The sequence below is a fragment of the Neopelma chrysocephalum genome, unplaced genomic scaffold (assembly GCF_003984885.1).
Source record: "Neopelma chrysocephalum unplaced genomic scaffold, ASM398488v2 Primary Assembly neopelma1_96773, whole genome shotgun sequence".
Taxonomy (NCBI): Eukaryota; Metazoa; Chordata; class Aves; order Passeriformes; family Pipridae; genus Neopelma; species Neopelma chrysocephalum.
The window spans coordinates 237,816-260,855 of record NW_020925417.1 but is presented as its reverse complement, the minus strand read 5'-3'; the positions used below and the strand labels follow the sequence as shown (position 1 = coordinate 260,855).

Genomic DNA, 23,040 nt, shown 5'->3' with positions numbered 1-23,040 from the left:
TTTCAGAAATTTATGGCTGAAGGGCTAATATTCATCCATCATTCTCCAAAAGTACTCCTTTTCTTTTTTGTGTGTGCAGTGTTATTTTCTTATTTTTATGACTGTCAGAAGCTGGAAAAACTGCAATTCTGTGACTCTTCTGTAGAAAGACAATATGCTGTTTTGAGTGTTGAGATTGCATGTTTGGCAGACACTGTCATCAGTGCATGGTTGTGAGGGTTTTTTGTCTCTAAAAGACCATTTTTAGTGAAAGGGCACAAGCATGTCTATGTATAGGCTTGTTCCAGGAGTCAACCACTGAAGCTCCATCTCCTTTAAGTAAAAAAAAATAAAAATTAATTATTTAAATTTGGGCATGAATGCCTTTCCATGTGCCACTTTAACTACTAGGCTTCTTCAGAAATTGAAATGATAGAGTTAACTAGACTAGGAAATTTTGGGGAGCAGGCTGCACAACAAATAAAAGAGAAGAGAGGCAGAGGCATTAGCAAGAACCATCCCTGTTTTGGCATTTCATACCAGGTTTGGGCTGCAGCTGTTCTTTGTCTTCTCAGAAATTAATTTGCCTATATAGGAGTGGAGAAGAGAGGATAACGACTGATAAATACTCGGAAATTTGACTTACAGGAAATGAAATTGTCACTTTACATTTTTGGTGCTCATTCAGAGACAAGTAAGGTGGAAAAAATAAAGTATTTTTAGGCTCATTGAAACCTTTGGTCTTTTATGCGGAAGAACGAAGGGAACCCCTTGTAGTGAGCACAGCACCACCGTTGATTTTTTCGAGAAACAAACTTACCTACCGCAAAGACCCCATTAATGAATCCAGGAAAATGCCACGTTGTATCTCTACTCTGTATTTGCTGCCAGCGATGCTGAGATAAACTCCTTCAAGGTACTGCAACATAAGTGCTTCAAAAAATGACCTCATTTTTCAAAAGTTTTATTGTTAAGTTTGAAGACTAGACAAGGTCGTACTGGTTTTACATTGCTCCACGTGATTTAAGTATATACAAAACCACTTGAATATCACACAGCTTGAAAGGTTGCAAAGGTCATTGTGTCTGAGATACTTCTGTACTTACTGACACATCAGAAGCCAGCACTGAATATTATGGTTCATATTTGTTGTATAGCAAAGATACACGCATCCTTAAGTCTTCAAAACTGACACTTAATTTGTATGCAGCCATTCCAAAAGAGAAAGTCAACCTCAAAACCAGAGCCAGTTAATGTGATGAGCCTCTAACATAGATAGGACAGAGCTTTATTTCCCAGGCTATAAATGTAGCACATTACCCAGCTACATAAAGGTGAAGCCTGCCTACAAATACTTAACGGGTTCGGGGTGAAATTTAATTAGGAAAACATTTTTAGTCTTATTCAATGTCATTGCTACAATTAATGCAGAAGTCAAGGATCACATCAGAGCATTTCTCCAGCCCCTCTTAAAGGGACATGCACTGTCCTGCACCTCTGGTTTTGTGATACTGGTTGCTTTTACCGGGAGAGAACAGTCATGTTAATTTATAACTTGTCCCCTATGGCAATGGTGTTCTGCTCACCTAGGACGCAAAATAAAATTGAAGGGAAAAAGCTTTATTTTGGACCATAATCTAATTCTTATCTGTTGTGCTAAATCTCAAATATTTCATGTAAACCAAGAGTTATTTCAGACTCAGGCTGCTGGCACTGGGAGTAGGATTTGGTACTATGGCTGCACAATGCCATTCCAAGAAAGCTTTTTGGTAGCTGAGGAATAATGTCATATAGGTTGAAATTGTAAGGGGATCACATGTATGATTCTTTCGTAAATTATCACAGAGTGTTATCACAAGCTATGGAACTCTCCTTGCAGGATGTGAAGTCTGTTGGTAGGTGAAAGCTGGCACAGGACATCAGGATGAAAATATTCAACACTAAATTAATACAAAAAAAATTACTATGTTACATACCATGACAACTCTATATGCAGATGAAGGGATAACAATTAAATTACTGAACCAGGAAAGACTAATTCAAAACTAAAACTGAAGTCACAAAGGATGAAAAAAACAAACAAACAAATCACTTAAGAACACGGAACAAACATTTCAAAAGAACAGTAACAAAAGTCGTTTAGGGAGCCTAATTTTCTGAAATGGCCTTCTAATTTTTGGATACAGTCAACTAGAGAAATAGCTACATGCTATTCTTCATATCTGTAATTAAATTCAGGGTCAATTACTCTCCCATAATAGGAAAATGCCTTTGAATCTCTTTAAGAATGGTGTGTGCCTTTAAGAGATATATATTACAAATTTTTTTTATTATTATTTTATCTTAGAGCTTAAAGTGCAAAAATGGGGCAGTAGGTAATTTGGGGATAAACTTGTCCTCCATTATTCAGATTTTTTTTGCTGGTTAGAAGCACCACCATGATTGACTTTCTCTTTAAAATCACTCGTTATGCTTGAAGACCACTCCATATATACATCATTAAGGAACGCTGTTAACACAGTCACAAACAAGACAGTAACAGTCTAGTGGCTTTTGTTATGCAGCACAAAGTAAAAAATAAAGAACAAACTTAGAAGTGTTGCACAGGACCTAAACATTTCTTACACGTACTTTTACCTCTAAACATTTCTTACACGTACTTTTACCTTTACATGACTCTTCTTTAGAAGTCTTTAAATGTCTAAGCCTTATAAAATAAATACTTGTATAAATACAGTTTAAGGATTAAGTAATTTTATAGAGGCAGGGTGTTCTGTTCGCTAAAATGTGACAGTTTAAATGACACTATCAGAAAACCGCCACCAATATATCCCCAATTCTTGTATGTAAAATTCCTGGCTGCTATTCTGGAGTCTTTCACAGTTCAATGGATAATATATATTTAGTCTGTGGTGGAGAATGTGTGATTAAATGCAGGTTTTTTTTGAAATCCAAACCATTTTGTGTCCAAGGTAAACTTTGCACTTTGCAGACTGTGGGCCAGCTAGCTGTTGGCCTGGGAAGCAATGCCCAGGTTCATACTTCAGAATTTTGGTGAGAATGTAACAGTGACAGAAACGTCAAGTCCAGTGACATTTGCTAAAACATGCAGCTGCATCTCTCTCTCTCGCTTTCTCTCATTCTCTCTCTCCATATCAGCATGTTATGAAATTAAAAGGTTGGCAGTAATCACAAGTGCTGTTATTTCAGGTAAGAAATAAAAAGGTCCCCGGGTCATTGTCCCAGGATTTTTTTTTTTTAGACTTAGGTGATACTTTGACATAGTCACAGAGCACTTTATTCCAAGGAAACTCGGATTGCTCTTCAAAGGTTGGCATTGTTACTTCCATCAACGGGGAAACTGAGTCATAAGGGAGAACATCCCCACTGCTGCTCCATTTTTTCTTCTAAAAGCTACTAAAATTTTAAAGTGGGGTTGCTATAACACTGCTAAAACAACATAGCGTGTGCAAAGCATTTCTGCAGATGGGGCATGGTGGGGCATTGTAGAAACCAGCCTCCTCGTGGCTCGCTGGTGTGTGTCTGAAAGGACTTTTGTAGGAGTGGAGGGTGATAAGGGCCAAGGTTTCCTACGCACTCCTACAACACCTCTCGCCTTCTGGGAGGAAGGCTGTGACCTTAGGAAGACCACACAGAGAACGTTTTCCTGGCATTAAGGGAATCATTCCTCTTGTGTGTCTTTTAGCGTCTGGTTCCTCCACCACATTTTCCTCCTCACAGAAATTCAGGGGGATTCTGAAAAGCAGTAATTGGGTGGGCAGCTTTGTCTAGGGCTGTGTGCTCACCCCTGGTCAAGTAATGAAATGGAATTTCTGACGCACCGTGTGCCTTTGCCTATATGAGCACTCAAGATGAGACACCACGAGTAGCATGGTGTCTCATTTCTGCCTCCTTGAAAAAGCACATCTCAAGCAGAATCGAATAAACTTTGGCAAATTCATTAATTTCATAATACACTGAGAGCAGATTTGTTTACATATGCAAACAGGTGACCTTTGACAAGGAAAACAACATCAGCAGTGATACTAAACAGAAAAGATGGAGGTTGTGTTCTATAGCATGCAAAATAGAGGAGGAAAATGGGGTTAATCAGGAAAACCCTCCAGGTGCATGGACTCTGCTGTCCAGATGAAAGTGATGACAGGTAGCTTGTAACACCACAGGTACTGTGCTCTACAGTACCAAGGAGTATCTTCCAAAATATATATCATAAGTACTGACAGTGTTTGATAGGCACAATTACTATAATGCAGTCATCCCCAAGTAAACTTATTGCTAAAAGCTGCAGTATCACTTTTTGCAAGTAAGATGACAGTATGATTTATGGAGAACTTGTCAGCCCAATGTTCCTAAAGCTGCAAATGAGAGTCGTCACGCCATTTCTCTTCCCTTGTAAAAAGGATGCTGCTGTTGGGTTGTTTTTTTTCCCTTAATATGTTTCAACTGGTGTGAACAACTCAAAGGAAAACTAGGAGGATAATTCCACAGCAGAAGGGATAAGACTACCAGATTTCAAGGACAAAATTGGATTGGATCACTTAAAGGGCAGGCTTAGACCTCCGTGCGAAAGACAGTTAGCGGCCTACCATAAAATGAGCGAGCACTTGGTTCATGGAACACTGACTCAGCATCCTACAGGCTTTGCACTGATTCCTCCACAGAGGGACCCTCGGTGGCAGCGGGACTCTCTCAGTTCTCGGCTGCGCAGCCCAGCAGCTCTGACCGCAGTGTGATCCGGCCGTACCATGACCAAGGCAGGATCCGCACGTGCCGCGCGTGGATTGGCGGGTCGATGACGTTCTTGCGGTGCGTGTCATTGTCGAAATTCCCCTGGAACACCTGGAGGGAGGCAACAAGGAGATTTAGGAGTGCGTGGGTTGAGGAATAGCCCCTGATGCACCTATGGGCACCACTCTGCGATCAACTTTTTATCATCTGTGCACTGAACTTAAGTTTTAAACAGACAGAGACAAGGTTTAGATGGGATATTGGAAAGAAATTCTTCCCTGCGGGGATGGTGAGGCCCTGGCACAGGTTGCCCAGAAAATCTGTGGCTACCCCAACCCTGAAAGTGTTTAAGGCCAAGTTGGATGGGGCTTGGAGCAACCTGGGCTAATGTAAGATGTCGCTGCCCATAGCATGAGGTGGGACTGGATGAGCTTTAAGGTCCCTTCCAATCCAAGCCTGGGATTCCATGAACCGATGCTGCAAAGAGCACCCGCCTTTACTAAGACTTTGGGATTCCATGGCATGTAATGACACACTCTGGCAGATACAAGCTTTCAATTCACAGAATCTCAGAATATTCTGAGTCGGAAGGGACCCACAAGGATCATCGAGTCCAACCCTCAGCCCTGCACAGGACCATCCCAAAGAGTTACACCATGTGCCCCAGAGTATCATCCAAACACTTCTTAAGCTCTGTCAGCCTTGATGCTGTGATCACTGCCCTGGGGAGCCTATTCAGGCCTAACCACCCTCTGGGGGAAGAACACTTTTGCCGATATCCAACCTAACCCTCCCCTTACACAACTTCAGGCCATTCCCTTGGATCCTGTCACTGGTCCTCACAGAGAAGAGATCAGTGCCTGCCCCTCCTTGATTCAAAGCTTAATCTGCTACTGCCAACACCCAGGGCCTGGCCCCAAGATTTACATAAAATTCATTAACATTTAAAAAATTAAATGTCTTTCTACTTGGCATTTGTATCACCTCAAATTAATCTCAGGAGATCATGTTATTGTTTCCAAGAAAATAACATTAATAATTAAAATTAAGAAGAAATTTTATTGTATCACTAGTGAATGGTGTAACTACAGAAAGCCTTTGTAAAGTTGGTGATTATCAAGGATACTCCTTCTCATGTCAAGCAAAAGTCAGCAGATGAATTAAGGGCATAGGGTTGTGATCAAATTAAAAAATCCTAACATGGTACAGTGCATGCTATGATCTTATTTCCACTAGTATTTCTTAAGCAACACATGAGTTCCCAAACTTCTGCCTGTGTTAAATCAGCGCCAGATTTTTCCCTGACAGACGCTATTTAAATTCAAAGGCCATAACACCAATTTTTGGCAAAATGATCAGATTATCCCCTTGGGTTATTTTCAGTTTTTATAGGAAGTGTTCATTCTCTTAAATGTCAGCCAATTCACTTCTCATTCGTAAAAGCTAAGTCTGATGGCTTTTTGACTTGAAATGAATGGCTGTCGTTTGCACAATGCAGAGAAGAATATGGACCTCCTGGAGGTGTGCTTATACAACTGAATTAATGCAGAATTAAAACTTTCCTAGAAGTTCTTGGGAAAATGTTAGAGTTTGAATTCAGGAGAGGCTGATCTACTATTTTAGTCCTTTTGTGACATTTACACAGCTTCTGGTCTCTATGCTGCACGTCTTGTTTGAATTTTGGAAGCCTCTCTCCAGTGTTATAAATTTAGCACCCCAAATGAAATATGTGCCCTCCATTAGTGATGCTCTTTCACAAGTGATGAATTCCCCTTCTTGTCTGGCATCTCACTAACACAGAGATGGGAGCATAAAAATATGTAGCAGTTCAGATAAGATGGATAAAATTGCAGAGAAACTGACCACAGAAACACCAGTGCTGTGACTCTAAGGAGAAAAAATATGTATTTACCACAGAAAAAATTGTTTGCTGCCTGAGTACAGTGTTGATTACATAAATCAGCTGGAGCTTGAGCTAACAAGGTTGCACCTGAAGCTGAGTTTCACTTGTAGCATACAATAAAAGGCAGTAAGCTTATTATTGAAATTACAGACTGGTAACCCCAGAGCATCCCCAGCTAGGAAAGCTTAAAAATAATTCTTCTATATATATGTGACTTCTTGCACATGCATGCGATATATCTGTTGATATTTTTTACCAAGCTAGATGATAAGCAATGCATAAATATAGACAGTTCTTGCTGCAGAACTACTGGAAACTAATTTTATTCACTATTTCATTCCCCCTATGGAAGATGCATTTCAAAGATAGCATTTAAATGAAGGCTTAGAAAAAAAAAAGTGGTTTACCAGGAGAACCTCTCTACAGCCCCAGTATTCATATCATAATATAGCTATGCAAAATGAATAAAATTATGTGATGCAAACCCAGCAACAAATTCACCTGAAGAAGACAGGGTTATATAATTTGCTTACAGCAGGAAAACAAGAACTAAATTTTATTTTTAACTTATACATAACATATACATATCACTTGAATTCAAACTCATCTGTTTCAGAGTTTACTTTTATGCAAATATGAAATTCACCTTCCCTCAATATTCAAATCTGGTTTCAAGGAATAACTAAATGTGCTAGATCAGAAAAAAGATTTCAGGGAAATAAATTTACCAGAAAGAGAGGGAAGCTTTGTCAGCATTGGCCAATGTGATCAGCATGAAATATAACATTTTAAGACAAACGTACTGGATTTTTTTGCTGTGGCCAAATGGCAAATTTCTTATAGGAAAAACATGTTCTTTGTCACTTTTTATTTTGTTTCAGCCTCAATTCACTAATGGAGTGAAGGAACTTGGAAAGAGCAGGGAGGACTAAGGACAAAACACGACACCTGACATCAAAAAAATGCTATTTGTGTAGTCAAAAGTAACTTTATGTTGCTTTATGCCCAAACAGTCAACTCTAAATAAACCACCTAAGCAATTGAAAGCTCTTGAAGAGCTGGTACCTCTCAATGACCAGTCCTCACGTTTGTTTCTGAGCAGTTTTTTTCAGGATACACTACCTCTGAAGACTGTAATGATTTATCAGCATTCGAGAAGCTGATGTTGGAATTACAACATATAGCTGTATGTAAAAATATGCCCGTTGACAAAAAAAAAAAGAAAAAAAAAGAAGGTGACTGAATAAAGTACAGACTGTGAGTTATTAATGTGTGAGAGCATAAAGCCAGCGAAAAATCTTCATTTTGAGCTCTGTGTTGGTGCAGATCTGCTCCTGCCTTATCCCAAATGGCAAATAAATAGAGAGAAGCATCAAGACAGCCACAAGCACTGAAGAATGTCCTTTTGCAAATTATTAAACAGATAAGTCCCTTCAGCCTGAAAGGAGATATTGTAGATGTCTATAAAGCCCTAAGTGGTGTGAGGAAAATGAACAGTAGGTAATATTGCACTGTCCCTTTGCAATGACAGCAGGGTCATCCTGGGCCACCCAAAGGTCACAGCTCCCCATTCAACACATAATTAAACTGTGGCACAACTCTCACAACCTTTAACCACTGTTAGAGATCAGATAAATTGTGAGGGGCAAAGCCAGAAGGGGCTAATAAGGACACAGATAAAAAAAAAAAGCCAGAAGCTGGGAAAGTACACCAGGGAAGCATAACAGCCCTACTATTTAAATTTTCTGGTATCTGCTACAGGATGCTCCTTCCTTGGGACAGAGCTTCAGCCTCCTCCCAGCCAGTGAATTGCACATTGCAAGGTGCATTTTTTTTGTAAAAATGGACTAAAAAGCTCCTGCTTTTTGACACTTCTGTTGTAGAATGTTACAGATTTTATACTTGCAGTATCTAATTATGTCAGTCTGCACATTTAAAAGGTGTAACTTGCTAAACCTTTACTCAGCAGGTGCAGAAATTTTACACATACAGACCCCACACCCATGTGTAGCTCCTCTGTAGTTTAGTCTCTTGCAGCTGTTATTAAGAGAAAAAAGGTAGAAAATGCATCTGTTGTGCTTTTAAATATGATAACTTAATTCATGATCATTTTATGCAAAAGATAATGAAAACCTGGAAAATACGTACTGATACTCCCTGCCAAAAAAAAAGATTTCTGAATTATAAGCAATTCTTGTTTATACTTGTGTCCAACAAGCAATTTGAATGTCTTGACTTCAAACATTCACTGAGATTTTTCAGCAGAACTGTTTTATGGCATCAGCAGTTAATCCAAATACTGAGAGTGCAAATTGATTAGAATTTAAAAAAGAAAACTATTGTATGTTTTAAGACAATAATTTAGAAAAAATATCTGAAGACTAGAAGATTGAGAAAAGTGGAATTTATCACCACTGATGTTTGGTTTGCTCCAAACTTGTATTTAGGGCACGTCCACGGGACTTGTTAATAGGTGGCTGTAGCTGGTGAAGTAGTTTGTGGTGCTGTGCCAGTGGATGTTAACAGAGGATGAAAATTCAGGGAGCCTGATTCTCCACAGAGAACCTTTCTGGAGCTCATGTCTCACAGAAACTTGTATTTACATGAAATGTCTTTATCACCTGTAGCATCACTGGTTCCTGCTATTTATAATAATGTCTGAGTTGAGACTGAATAATCAGCTCTGAGATGGTGAAGGCACTATGTTGTCTGCTTTAGCTTAACCATATTTTTCACTCTGAGCAGAATATTTTAAACATCTCATGGAACAGTTAATCCTGCCCATATTAGAAGAAGATTGTTTTATAAAGAGTGTCTATACCTGACTTTGGAGTTTGCTTCAGTGCAGAACATCTCAGTGTTCATATAAATAAAGGGGACATTATTATTCATCTAAAATCTAAAAAGAATCTGCATAAAAAGCAATTTTTGACAGCCATATTCCTTTTACTTTAGTAACATTTTATATTTGATTACTATTCACCAAAGAAGACTTGCTTAAGCAAGGGAAAGAATCTACAGATTTGAGGAGTGCAATTAGTTACTTTGAAATTTTTTGCTGCTGGTGGAGTGACCTTTTCACCACCTTTCCACAGGTGGACTACACAAAGTGAAAGAGGTGTTGATTCCTCACCAGAAATAGAGCTACTGTTTATAGGGATATTACATCCCTTGGAAGATGCTTTCCAGTGTAAAAGACTGGTGAAGGATTTTTTAATATACATATATAGATATGTAAACACACACATGTAAGTGTGTGCACATGTATTTTGGAGTGATTAAGAGAAGAAAAAAGTCATTCTTTCCCTCCATTGTTATACGTAAAGTGTATTTATATATGGTACACATGATTATCTATTACACGAACTTTATTATTTCTTGAGGTTCAGAATAGATACAAGCAGATAAAACCTTTAAACTTATGAAACATATTATCACATTCTTCCTATCTTTCCCATTTGATCTACATACTGATGGTAATAAAATGGGAATTTAGTCCACTATTCATAGTTTATAGGAGGTTCAAAGTCAAAAAGAGAAATATTTTGAAGACCAACCTCCCCCAGGAATTCAAGGTAGACTGTTTATGTGAGCATTTTGTCTTCCCTCAGCTCTTGGTGTGGTATGAGGGAGACAGATACCTAGAATGAGTATAGCAAGATTATCATCTGACACAAATCATCTTAATACTATTGAAAATAATAGAAGTCACTTGCAATTTAAACCAGTGCAGAAAAAAGTCACTTAGATTAGAAATTACAAGTATTACTGCAAATAATAGTATTAAATAGTAACAATAATAATATTACTAAAACAAAAGCTCTTTACCCCTGCCAAGTATGTAGATTATATGTAGGAATTAAATCTACAAGTGTAAACCAGGTATTAAATAATTAAACAACATCAGAAAAATCATTAGCAAATCTAGCAGGAAGACTTTTTAATCTGACAGGATCTAACTTTCCATTTGTCTTCTATTTCTCTGGCAATATAATGTACATACAAAAGCATATAACTTATAACTAATTCCATCATTCTGTACCCAAATCCAGTGGCCATTTGCATACTGGATACTGTCTACCTGTAGCTAATTGCACTGTTGATGGTTGATGATGACTGATAATGATGCAGACTGCCAGACTCCTCTAGGATACTTTCAGATGTTCTCATCTTCCTGTAAAAAATAGCCTTTGAAATGCCATTTGACACTGCAGCTGGCCTTGAGTTACCTACAGCAGGATGTGCAATTTATAAATCACATGTGGAATGTGATTAAAAAAAAAAAAGGTCAGATTTGGTTTGGATGTCCTTAGGTTTGGAGGCATAGTGAGCTACTGACCTCTAGTTGAGAAAAACAAGATAGCTATTAGCTCTGGTCCTGTTTCTAAAATATATTTTCTTCCTATGTGACAGCCTGCAATGTAATTTATTTTACTTCTTGGAGGCAACAGGCAAGGCTTTCATATTTTTCCAGGCAACTCATTCAAACCATTTAAAATGAATGAGAAATGCTTCATTTTCTAAAGATATATATTTTTTTTTATGCCCCCAGTAAAACTTTTGTCTCTACTCACAGAAATTCAGCACAGATGTAAATGAAATGACTGGCCATTAAAACAGCAGAAGCCAAACAGGAGCTGGAGGAGACACTGTTCTTGGAGCAGCTTTTCCATTTGAAATGGTGCAAAGAAGAAAACTGAACACTGTATTTACTTCTCCTCTAAACCGCTATTTTGTTACAAACTGATCAAAGATGCAGGCTGCACACAGTGTGCAAGATACAATATTTTATGTATTTATACAAATATATATACACGATACAATATATTGTATTTTATACAATATAATACAAGAGACCAATACTTTTTTTCCTTTGTAAAATCACATCACAAATGATGAAGAAGGAACAGGGAATAGCCTCAGGAATTCAGTGAGATCCCTTGATATGTTAGGACTCATCCTGTAAGCTCATGAATAGTGAGATGCTCAGCACCAGGCAGGATTAAGTTCTCAGCTCTTACTTAAATGCATTATAAAGTCACAATATTCATCCACAAATCATTATTACCAGCCTATGAATATCTCCCTAATTTCTGTATCTGGGACTTTAAAAATAAGGTTTTTTTTGTTTGTTTGTTTGTTTTTTTTATCCTGTCTTCCCTTCCCTGAAATGTTTTGGAACCACCTTTCTCCTAAATTTTTTGGATGATTATACAAGGATGATAGGATGAGTATAGAATGAGTAAATCACCTGCAGAGGAAATAAGGAATCTATACATTCTATCCTTCATAGAATAAATCAAGATGTTCAGTTAATAAATAGAAGCTAATGAGGGTGAAGTATGAATAATTTATGCTTGCTGTTTTTGATAGTTGTCAGTATCTACCTTTTACCTCCTTTCTCTATCTTCTGAATACAGATGAAACTTTTCACTAAAGTTTCACTTTGCTGTAAAAACTTGGTTTGTTCTACAGTGTTCCTGCATTTGGGAACAAATCTTGTGTCTCACCTTAAGATAAGGAAATTGTTGTGGATCCTGTGTGAAGATGACACTGTCAGATAGGACCAGTGACGTTATTTCTCTCCTGATCCTCATGGGTGAGGTGCAGAATTGCTGTGGTTTGGTGTCAGACTAGGAGGGTTTGCTGGGTTTAATGGGCTCCTTTCCCCTGGCCAAGGAAATTTATGTACTCTCAGTAATGAAATGGACAATGGAAATTGATTTACTTGCTAAGAGTACAGATGGGACCAAGCTTTTCCCATTTCGAAAGGTGGGATCAAAATTCAGAGTGGTCTTGGCAAATTGGAGAAAGATCAATGTTGCAATTTAATAATGATGAGTAGCAAGCCAAACCTCAGGAAGTCACAATCAATGTCACCGGCTATGGAGAATGATGGAACAGGCAGTAGTTCTGTGCTAAAGATTGCACCAAGTTTGTGAAAACACACTTCAGGAAAAGCTGCTCCAATCAGAATACAAAATAATGATCTGATGTTGAGAAAATAAACACTTTGAAGGAAGACTGAAAGAAAAAAGACTGATTTTCCCCCAAGAACAAACTAAGAAGAAATAGGTTAAAGTATTCCAGCCAAAACAAACTGGAAAAATGAAAATCAGTCTTTTCTGTCCTCTGAGGGCAGGGCTGACGTGAGGGGGATAAGCTGTTTTCCACCTTTAAGGATATTTAAACACTGGAGTTGCCTGTTTACATTGTAGAATTTTCATCAATATCTGTTTCTGTGAACATATTAAGTAATAATCTGATAGATAACAGTACAGGATATGAGCTTTGTATGAGGTGAAGGACAAATAATTGAATCAAGCCTTAGCTCTAAAATTGAACTGTCTCACAGACTTATTTCCCAAAGTCACTCACTTCTGTAATGTCATACTCTACCATCAGACTTTTGACTTTTTGAGACTTTTGTGATATGGGAAAAATTAAAAATAGTAAAGATAGTCTAGATTTGTGTTTGTGTATCAAAGATCTAGGTCTTGACTCTTATTAAATGATCTTTCTTTATTTTGTACAAATTTAGATTCAGGAATGCTAACTTCTGCTTTCCAGCAAAGTGTATTTGGTCTTATTCTGCTCTTAATCGCTTTTGATCTGTTAAAGAATCATAATAATGTGCATCTATTTTACTCTTAGGGATGTTAACTAATACAGGATGTGATGTGTTTTAATGGGAGAATGATTAAGAGTTTTCAATTGTTCCTAACAGAATATGTGTATAGTAATTAACAACACAGATGATGATGAAAACAAAAGAATTTAGTTGCTTTAGCAAAGGGTACAAACAAGTGCAGACTGGAACAGTGGTGTTAAGTCAGAGTGAATTTTCTTTTAGATTTGGTTTTGACTGTATTTATCACAGGGACTTGGATGCATGTTCTCCTTTACAATGAGTGTAATAGTTCACTAACCAAAGTTTGGTTTGGAGGAGATATTTCTTTCACAGTAGAACACTCCCTTCTCTTTTTAAATGACAGGGATTTAAAATAGGATGTGAACAATGCACTGAAGTGACTATTTGTCATTTATATTGAATGTATTTATGAAATTCCTATGAAAGGTGAGCTGTTTGTTTCCAATTTTTATCTGATAACCAATTACATCAGAGACATCAATAATCATCACTGTCAGGACCTTCTAAACTGAAGGTCCTGGCTAAAACAACTGATTTGGTTTTCCATATCTAAAATGCCTTAGAATTTCACAGGGAAAAATGTCAGTGTGAGTTAAAACCACAGTGACCTGACATTTGGCTCTTAAGTTGGACTTTATAGATCAAGCATCTATCATCTTTGGGTGATAATCTTACAAACATAACTTGACAATGCAGACAGGGACATACATACAGCTATGTACATATTTAACCCAGTAATTTAGGACACTTTCCCCCAATAAATAGGTATATATTTGATCAATCATTTAAAATCAGAGAAATTTAGAAGGTGCAGTTGTCTAAACTCTTATCATTAGATCTACTTGTACTCACAACACATGTCAATACATACCAAAAGCTTTCTCACTACTTAAAAAAAATTAATTTAATTGACCAGTGTGGCAGATATGATTTTTTTTTCTGAAGAATCTTTGTTTATATTAAAAAATAGAAGTGCAAATGGGAACATTTATCAGCCTGAATACCCAGATTTGAGAAGTTATCAGACATATCAGCCATCTGGTATTTCAATAAATGTACCTCCTGTTTCAATAAGACATAACCCCACTAAGATAACTAATAAATAATTCACATTTTGTTAGCTTGCTTAACTTTCCCTTAAGCAATGCATATGCTGTAATATTTTTCTTAACACATGATATTGTGCATTGAGGTACTTGCAGTATGAAAGTGTTATGCAGTTTAAAGCAAAGATATAATGAATAAGGAAAGGAAAGTTAAATGTTTCCAGGTAAATCAATCAGCAAACCTATACTTTCCCTATGCTGCTCATTAAACATTGGTAAAGGAAGTTGTGAAACTTTTAAAAATGTTTTAATTAATTTTACAGGGTAATAAAAATAATATTTTCATTGGTTATTTGAAACCCATTAATTTCGAGAAAGAGAAAATCAGTCCAAAATGGCTACAGGTAATGGGGTACACTAAAGATGTGCTTCACAAAAAAATACTGAAAAAATACTGAAAATAGTGCATGGTTACCAAAATATGCACTCAAAACCTGTTTCTGAATATACAAATAAACTGGAGTTAAATAAAGAATAATTCCAATAAATGGAGAACTCCAAAGTTTTATGTCCCATATTTAATAGCATTAAATCAGGTGCATTGCATTGATAAGTGTAATATTGCTGCACTGTGAATGTCATGGTGTTATATGATTCTTTTTTTATCCTCCTTGACTTTTGTCTGTGGGATCCCATGCAAATGGAACCCCATAAACCAGGCAGTGTGCAATAACCTACAGACTGTGGGGTCAACACAACCCAAATACAAATTTTGTCTGTGCTTTACCTTATCCTTCTTCTGCTTCTCATCTTGGTATATTTTCCAGTGCTCCCCATCATTGCTGTAGGCAAGCTTGTAGGACCCCACAAACTGGACATGACCGAAATCTTTAGCTCCCTGGGTAATGATCCCAGTGACTTTTGTAGGGACGAGCAAGTCGACCTGCACAGAACAGAAATAAACAAAATATTTTCTAATGTCATTAGAACAGCTTCTGTTTGCAGTCTGACCTTACACCACACCAAAGCAAAATGGTGCAGCTCTCACCATGGCTCTCCCACAGAAAGTAATTTTCCTCCTCCAAGGTCTAAGTCAACCACTTTATTTTATTTTGCATTTTTTGGTACTTATTGTTTTTACCACCTAATGGCACAACAGAGCTAACCTCACGCCACTTTCCAGTGTGTTGAGTGTCATACACGGTCCCAACAAAACAGCGAGCACCGCTGGGAATGATGTGTAGCTAAAAAGTGTTCCCACGTGCTCCCAATAATCAGATTCCCCAAGTGCCTTTCAATTTCCTTCACAGCCCCAGAGCCCATGCTTTACATTTACATTTCTTGCTGAAATTTCTTCTTTCTTTATCCCTTTCTTTCTTTTTTTATCTCGAGACCTCAAACTTTCTCATTCCTCGATTTTCAATTTTTTTTTTTTTTTTGAGTTCTTTATTTTGTAATCTTAGCACAAGACTTTTAGAAATGCAAGGTAGGAATCCTAAACCCTAATAAAATCTTAGCTTCCAAGTGGCTTTGCTTTGGGTCAGCCAATCTGTAATCAGTATTTTTGAACCAGAACGCCATACTGAATATAACAGATTTGGGCCAGATGCCTTGGATTAAAATGGTCAAGGAAAAGAATACAATAACAGAAGTAAATTGACCTATTAATGTATTTTCAGAGGAAGAATGAAGAGCTGAATTCCCTATCAAAAATGACATTTTCTTGAAATGTGAGAGTATAACTTAGGTTTCCTTCTGTGACCCCCAGAAATGTGGCAAGCCAATAAAAAAAAAAGAAAAAAAAGATAAATTTATTTCAAACAATAAATGGCTGTGAAGCAGCTGGCATTTTTAATATTGTCCATTAAATCAGGCAAGAGAGACTAACAATAAAAATATTACAGTAAAATGAGAGGAGGGCTAAACTCCTTGAGAAGATTAATATGTTTTTACAGAAAAAAAATACTAAAAAGAGAATGTGAAGAAATTAAAAATCTCTGACTGATCCAAATGCTGAAGATCCAGTGTTGGATTTTTTGGAAGCAGCCTGATCTGGTGGAAGGTGTCCCTGTCCATGACAGGTGGTGGAATGGGATGAGCTTTAAGGTCCCTCCAATCCAAACCATTCTGTGATTCTATGATGCTATAAAGAAGAAAACACAGAAAAGTGTAAGAGTGCATTTATAAAAACAGAAGAGGAAAAAATGACTCTTTGGAGCAATCAGACAAGGAAGCCTGGAGATCCCAACATTTGAGCAAAGAGTAGAAAATAGTGAGTAGTAAATCCTTTCAAGAAAAGAAGTAACCTAAAAATATTGAATACTGAGATACCACAACCTTAACCAGAAAATGTCAGTGTCCATAGATGTCTCTAGAATTTTGGTTTTACCAGAATGAACTAATTTGTTGCCCTCTGGTAGCAGCAATGTTGCTCAGGGGAGCACCCCAGGATATGAGGAAAGTATCTTTGGGAGGCAAAACTCTTTCTGTATTCTCTTTGTTCAATCGAGAGAGAGAAGAACTCAATCAATGACCCCTCAGAGCAGTAGTCAGTTTTGGATGCTTTCATGGATGGCCTGATAGGACTTCTTTCTTTCTATAAGGATTGCAGCAGGGCTTGGTTCCACAGCCTAAATATGTCTCTGGGAAATGAACACTGCTAATTAGTATAAGCCTTTCATGAATTAATAAACATCAGGTTTCCAGACCTTCCTTCCAAATATTTTGGAGTCTAAATGAATAGTCTGTTTTTCCAAAAAAACCAACCCCAGCCTGATCTGGTAAGGGATCACTAATTGGTCAAATTGGTCAAAACTTTCAGGCAGCTTTTGAACTAAACATTTCAGAGTCAGCTTCAGATTCTCTTTGTAAATAATTCAGACATTAGCATTTTACAAGTGTAACCTCTTTTTAGCAGAGAATGCTTCTTGTACTAAAAGTCAATGTCTCTCCTGTTAACTTGAAAAAATGCCTCCACAAAACCAGTTGTTTATTTTTAAAATGCTGAAAGCAAGCTGAAAGGATTTCACAAATATTTAACATGGCCATGACACTTGGAGTATTTCTCATTGAAATTCAGAACAGGGAGAAAAAAAAATTCTCATTAGGATTCAGGGAATTCCAAAGGTAAAATCACAATAAATCTCTATTATCACACGATCCAGTGTTAATAAAAATGTCCTACTAACGATTGTTTTGTGCTTATAGGATGTATCCATTGGCCTTGTACTCTCGTTAGAAAAATGATGTGGGAAGCTGGAAGGTAAGTTAGCATATGCTCAGTCTTTTTCAAAAAGACTTATATAGGACTATGTAGAATATACGTGTGTGTGTATTATATTAAAAAAATGTGAAAGAAAGAAGTAGTATGAAAAGACAGACTCCGTTCCACGTCTTGACAATACAGACAATACCTGTTACTGGAGATGGAGGAACAGAATAAGGGATATAGCACCACCTTCTCCTTCTCATATTTTAGCACCTTATTTACTTATTTATTCATAAGCTGATGTGAAGCTTTCAAGCCACAAAGATCATTATTAACCCAGCATTAAATAAATACAGTTTTTGCTCTGTTGCTTTATTACCTTCTAGAAATGGTTAACATGTTTTTTTTCATTCTATGCATTGAAACTACTTTAGAACAGAAAGGTGAGAAGAATTTACACCATGTGTAGGCAAAACATCTGCATTAAAGTAGCTTAAATGAAAGTCATAACTTCCCATCAAGACACAGAGCACATTTATTCAGTTAATGCAGATTGCAAGTAACAGACAATCAAACAAATTACCGGGGAGAGAAGCTGAATTAACACACAACCACTATGTATTCTTCAAAGCCGAATGTGATTAGGATTAGAATTTGACTCTGGGTTTTTCAATGCAGCAGAATTTAGAAGAAGGTAGGGGCAATTAGTCTGCAACTGATAAGATCATTACCTGCTTACAAGAAGAACCATGGTTTACAGTTAATGTACATTTCTACAAGGAGCTGATCAATAAGCATTTTAACATCTTGTGTCTGAAAGAACCCTCTCGGGCTATAACTATTCCCTTTTCCCACCTTGTTTCAGATGTTACAGATGATTCCGTGTGATTTGGAGGAGAATTAATTTAAAGAATGTACAAAGATAAATCCACCTGAGTATGAAACATTTTTAACGAACCACTGCCTGGATGTGCAGCATGAACTCCATGTTCTGTGCAGTTAGATGTGTAGTGATGAGTACTTGTACTGGAAATAGGTCTTCTGGATCAGGAGAAACAACCCCTCTGTTGCCCAGAGAAGCTGTGGCTGCCCCATCCCTGGCCTGGAAGTGTTCAAGGCCAGATTGGGCAGGGCTTGGAGCAGCCTGGGATAGTGGAAAGTGTCCCTGCTCATGGCAGTGGGCGGGACTGGATGGGCTTTTTAAGCTCCCTTTCCACCCAAAATGTCTATCGATTCTGTGATTATGAAAACAGTCACATGCAAGCCTTGCCTAGTCCAGAGCTAATCAACCATAACTCTCAGAACCCTGAGTACAAGCAGTAACCTAACACTGCCAAGTCCACCACTAAACCACATCCCTAAGCACCACAGCTACACAGCTTTCAAATCCCTCCAGGATGGTGACCTCTTGTTCCAGTACTTTACCACCCTTTCAGTGAAGAATTTTTCCCTGATCCAACATGACCCTCCCCTGGCACAGCTTGAGGCTGTTTCCTCTGGTCCTGTCCCCTGTTCCTTGGGAGCAGAGCCTGCCCACCCCTGCCCTGCCCCCCCCCCAGCTCCACCCTCCCATCAGGGAGTTGTGGAGAGTGAGAAGGTCCCCCTTAAGCCTCCTTTTCTCCAGACTGAGCCCCTCCAGCTCCCTCAGCTGCTCGTCATCAGACTTGTGCTCCAGGAGAGCACATGAATAATAAGCCATGTGTGGACAGGACCCAGGAGAAGAAATGAGCATCTTTCATGAGGTCACGTGTGGAAGATGAAGGACCAGACAGCTCACACAGTCTCTCCTGGAAACAGATCCATGCTGCAATTCTGGCTTAGGAGAAGGCAAGCCTCAAGAAGGTACAAATGGCAGAAGTCTCCATGACCTCACACATTAATGGGGGGTTTAGATAAGGTCATAGAATCCCAGAAGGCTGGGTTGGAAGGGAACTTAAAGCTCATCCCTTTCCAACTCCCTGCCATGGGCAGGGACACCTTCCACTAGGCCAGGTTGCTCCAACTCTGGTCCAACCCGGCCTTGGGCACTTCCAGGGCAGCCACAGCAGAAGAAAGGAGCCCAAGTATCCAGAGAGCACCAGACCCTATTTCACAGTGAAGATAATGGTGAAATGGCTCACTCGACCTTCAGCTGTTCATCTCTTCATTTTACGATTATTTAAAATGCTCATTTTAGTTCTCTCCTTATATAGATAATTATGTTCCTGTTTCCAGTACAGCTAATTCTATGCTCAGCTTCTCTTGTTATATAACTGGTGCCATTTTTTTCACCAGGTTTTCTTTTATTTTACCTTTCTGATTTTGTAGACTGATTTTCTTTTTTTTTTTTTTTTTTAATCACTCGTCAGATAACATTGATGAATTCTGGGTAGCTGTACTGTACTTGGCCAATAGAAAAGCACCAGGATCAAAAATAAAAAACCTGGTCCAACACAAAGTGGGGAAACTGTTGGTTGCTTAAGGCTCTTACCCTTAAGAAGTTTAGTCTCCCACCCTTAAGAAATTGAAAAAAAAGAAGATTGACCTGGTCTCCAGCTGCTAATTCACCAAGGTCCAGATCACCAAGATCGCATATGCTGGTCTTGCAATGAGGTTTGAGATATTTTGGGATGCTGAAGATAATGTCAGGGAGTTATGGATGGGTACCTGAATCCCACCAAGAGAGTCCAATGTACTTATAACAGGTAAACAACCTGTGCCGAGCAGGTTATTCACTGTTTATTTAAGACCTCATGATTCCCTTGATTTTTTGAAGGGTAAACTGGCACACCTGCACCTAAGCCTAAGAAAAGGAGGGGTAGGATTGCAGTGTCTGCATCATAAAGGTCAGAAAGGCAACTCTCCTTATCTTATTGCATCAGATGGAGGTGCTTTACATTCTCCCCATGCCCAGACTCTGAAGATACAGGAAAATCAGTGATGGCACAGTAAGGCTTCCTGCAGATGTGCAACATATGTATATTTCTAACAATGTTTCAGCAGCATTTCTTGTTTGCAAACTGTGAAGCTCAGCGTTTCAGGCTGTTTTCCAAATGCTCATATTAAAAACAAAACCATCAAAGGCAAAGCCAACCCAAACAATTATATGGCTAATTTAATCTAAAAACTTTGAAGGAAAAAAACCTCCAAGCAACTATATGCTTCTTTTAGAGAAATCTAATTTTCATCAGAACTTCTTACGTATGAAGGCTTTTTTAGTATAGTCACCTAAATATACATTACTAGGGTAAATATTTATTAATACAACCTGAAAAAATTACAAGAAGAAATTAAGTTATGAGACAAAAGGAATTGCTCTAGAAGAAGCCATAATAAGAAGCATTTTGTTCAATATTCTGCTATACAGGATCTTAATGCTTTCTAAGTAAAATAAAATAACATAAAAATAAAATAAGATTTATTTCCATTTAATTGGGTCTGTATTGGCTGGCATATGTTTAAAATTAAACTTCTCATGAACTCAGGTAGAGATGGGTTGTTTTCAGACAAAATAAGACTGGAGTGTGATTCTTTTTATTCTTTAAAAATGTGGGATTTGTTTTCCTGGCTTTTTTTTCATTTAAGCTTAGACCTTCAGCATGATTTTAACACTGTGTCTCTATATTCTTAATGTCTCTAGTCCTTTAGGGTAAGATAATAAATACTACTCCTATTTTATTATTACTCTTAATTGCTTTTCCTTTTGAATGACTTTAAGGCTTCAGTAACTGCACTAAAGAAACAGGTTAAAAGAATACCATGTACCATCAGCTGTCTCCAGTTCAATTTAAAAGTGATAAACTGGAGGGTGAAGCCTCTTTGGAATCTTCATGAACCATAAAAAATATCTCTTAAGCCAATATGCTCAAAATTTGGGAATGAAACACACAACCAAGCTGACAAGTCGCTCGATTTCCGCAAGCAACTTCTTAAGTAACATCTAGTTCTTAAAGAGTACAGATTGTGTAAATCTTTCATTAATTTATTTATATACTTAGTTATCTTTGTTATATAGATATTACAGGAAAAGGAGGGAAAAACCTCAGTTGAATTGCTACAGTATTTTGTCATCATTTTAGTAAAAATTCAGTCAAATCAAATGCATATGATAACCATGTGGTCATTTTTAGAGCAGTATCTGCTTCTTTCAGAGCAAGTTTTCATTACCACATTTTACTAAGCTCTGAAAAATCATATTTCATTGATATTTCAATGAAAAAAGAAAAGGCAAAAAGAAAATTTTAGCCTTAAGGTCTGGATTTTCAAAAATGCCTAGGGGAATCGTTGCCCATTTCCTACGTGCTGAGGTAGGAATCTCAAGGTGCTGAGATTCTGAGGTTGTGTCAGCACCCTGATAAATCCTGCCTGCAGCTCACACAAGATAATACTGTTTTCATACTCATCTTGCAAACCAGAATAACTCCTGTGGGTCTTGGTAACTCTCACAACTTATCAGGGAGTACCAACATTCCCAAGGAAATGGTAGTACCAGGCATGTTCAGGTCTGAAGTAAAAGAAAATTCAGAATTTTGAAATTTCAACATCAGTGATGATTAAATCTACAACCTTCCCTCCTAACATTGAATATTTCACATCTATGCACAGAAGTATTTTCACTGTAAATGATTAGAGGATTTTTGTAGAGATGTCATAGTTGACTGCACTGGTTACCAACAGTCAAGGAACCATTAATAAAACAGCATCAGTCTCTCTGTCTGCTATGAAATATTCAAAGCTTATCAGTCCTTGAGGATGTTAGAGGATTTAAACATTTAATTTTTAAAATTTAAAAAATTAAATTACCAGTGATTAAGCAGGTCTAGACATCTGATGGAGCTAAAAGAAACCTTTGAGCTGCATTAGTAAACTCCAAGACTTGACAAAATCTGGAACAATGTTCTGTATTAGATCAATCAATTTTCTTGTGGAAAAGCCAAGGACAGAACAATACTTAGCCATTAAAATAAAGCAGAGAGAAAAAAATATGAATAGGATCACGAGTAGTTCATGACACAACATGCTGATGGTGTTCTGCTGCTTTTCTACTGCCAGCAATTCACTGATCCCAGTACCTAGTTACGGATAGAAATAGATAAGGTAATGGGAAAAAAAATTAATTTTGCATTCAGTTCTTTACATAACAGTAAAAAAACAAAAGAAAAAATTGCCAAAAATTGCCTTTGAAATAAAAAAATTGCATAAAAATGGATAACAGTAAGAAGTAGCTTTCAGGAATGTAATTTCTTGAAGACCTAGTTTAAAGTAGTTCTTGCTGTGCTGAAAATAATAGTGAGAAGCTTTGATCAATTGTGTTGGCTATGAGTAAAGGTAAAAATAAAACAGAAAAGAACAATTACAACAATAATAAAAAAATAGCTATTTGCTTTTCTGCTTTTCTCTCCTCTAATATATGAGTAAGGAATATGCTGAGATGCTAGATGGGCATGCTCTACTCTCTTCAGACATAGAGAAGAGCAAGATAATTCTGTCACCTCTCCTTATTTTACTAAAATGTATCTCAAGT

At 37.5% G+C, this 23,040-nt stretch overlaps 1 protein-coding gene across 3 annotated transcripts in view; it reads right to left on the bottom strand.

Moving 5' to 3' along the window:
* Positions 1-929: 929 nt before the first annotated feature.
* The window catches only part of EDIL3 (EGF like repeats and discoidin domains 3), a 240,073-nt gene continuing 217,962 nt past the window's right edge, over positions 930-23,040 (bottom strand). For all 3 annotated transcript variants that reach the window (XM_027709380.1, XM_027709382.1, XM_027709381.1), the window contains 3 exons: positions 15,117-15,272; positions 2,640-4,839; positions 930-2,609 (listed from right to left, as the gene is read on the bottom strand). In XM_027709380.1, coding sequence (XP_027565181.1) covers positions 4,690-4,839; positions 15,117-15,272 — 306 coding nt within the window. In that variant the 3' untranslated portion in view covers positions 930-2,609; positions 2,640-4,689. The remainder of the gene's footprint in view (positions 2,610-2,639; positions 4,840-15,116; positions 15,273-23,040) is intronic.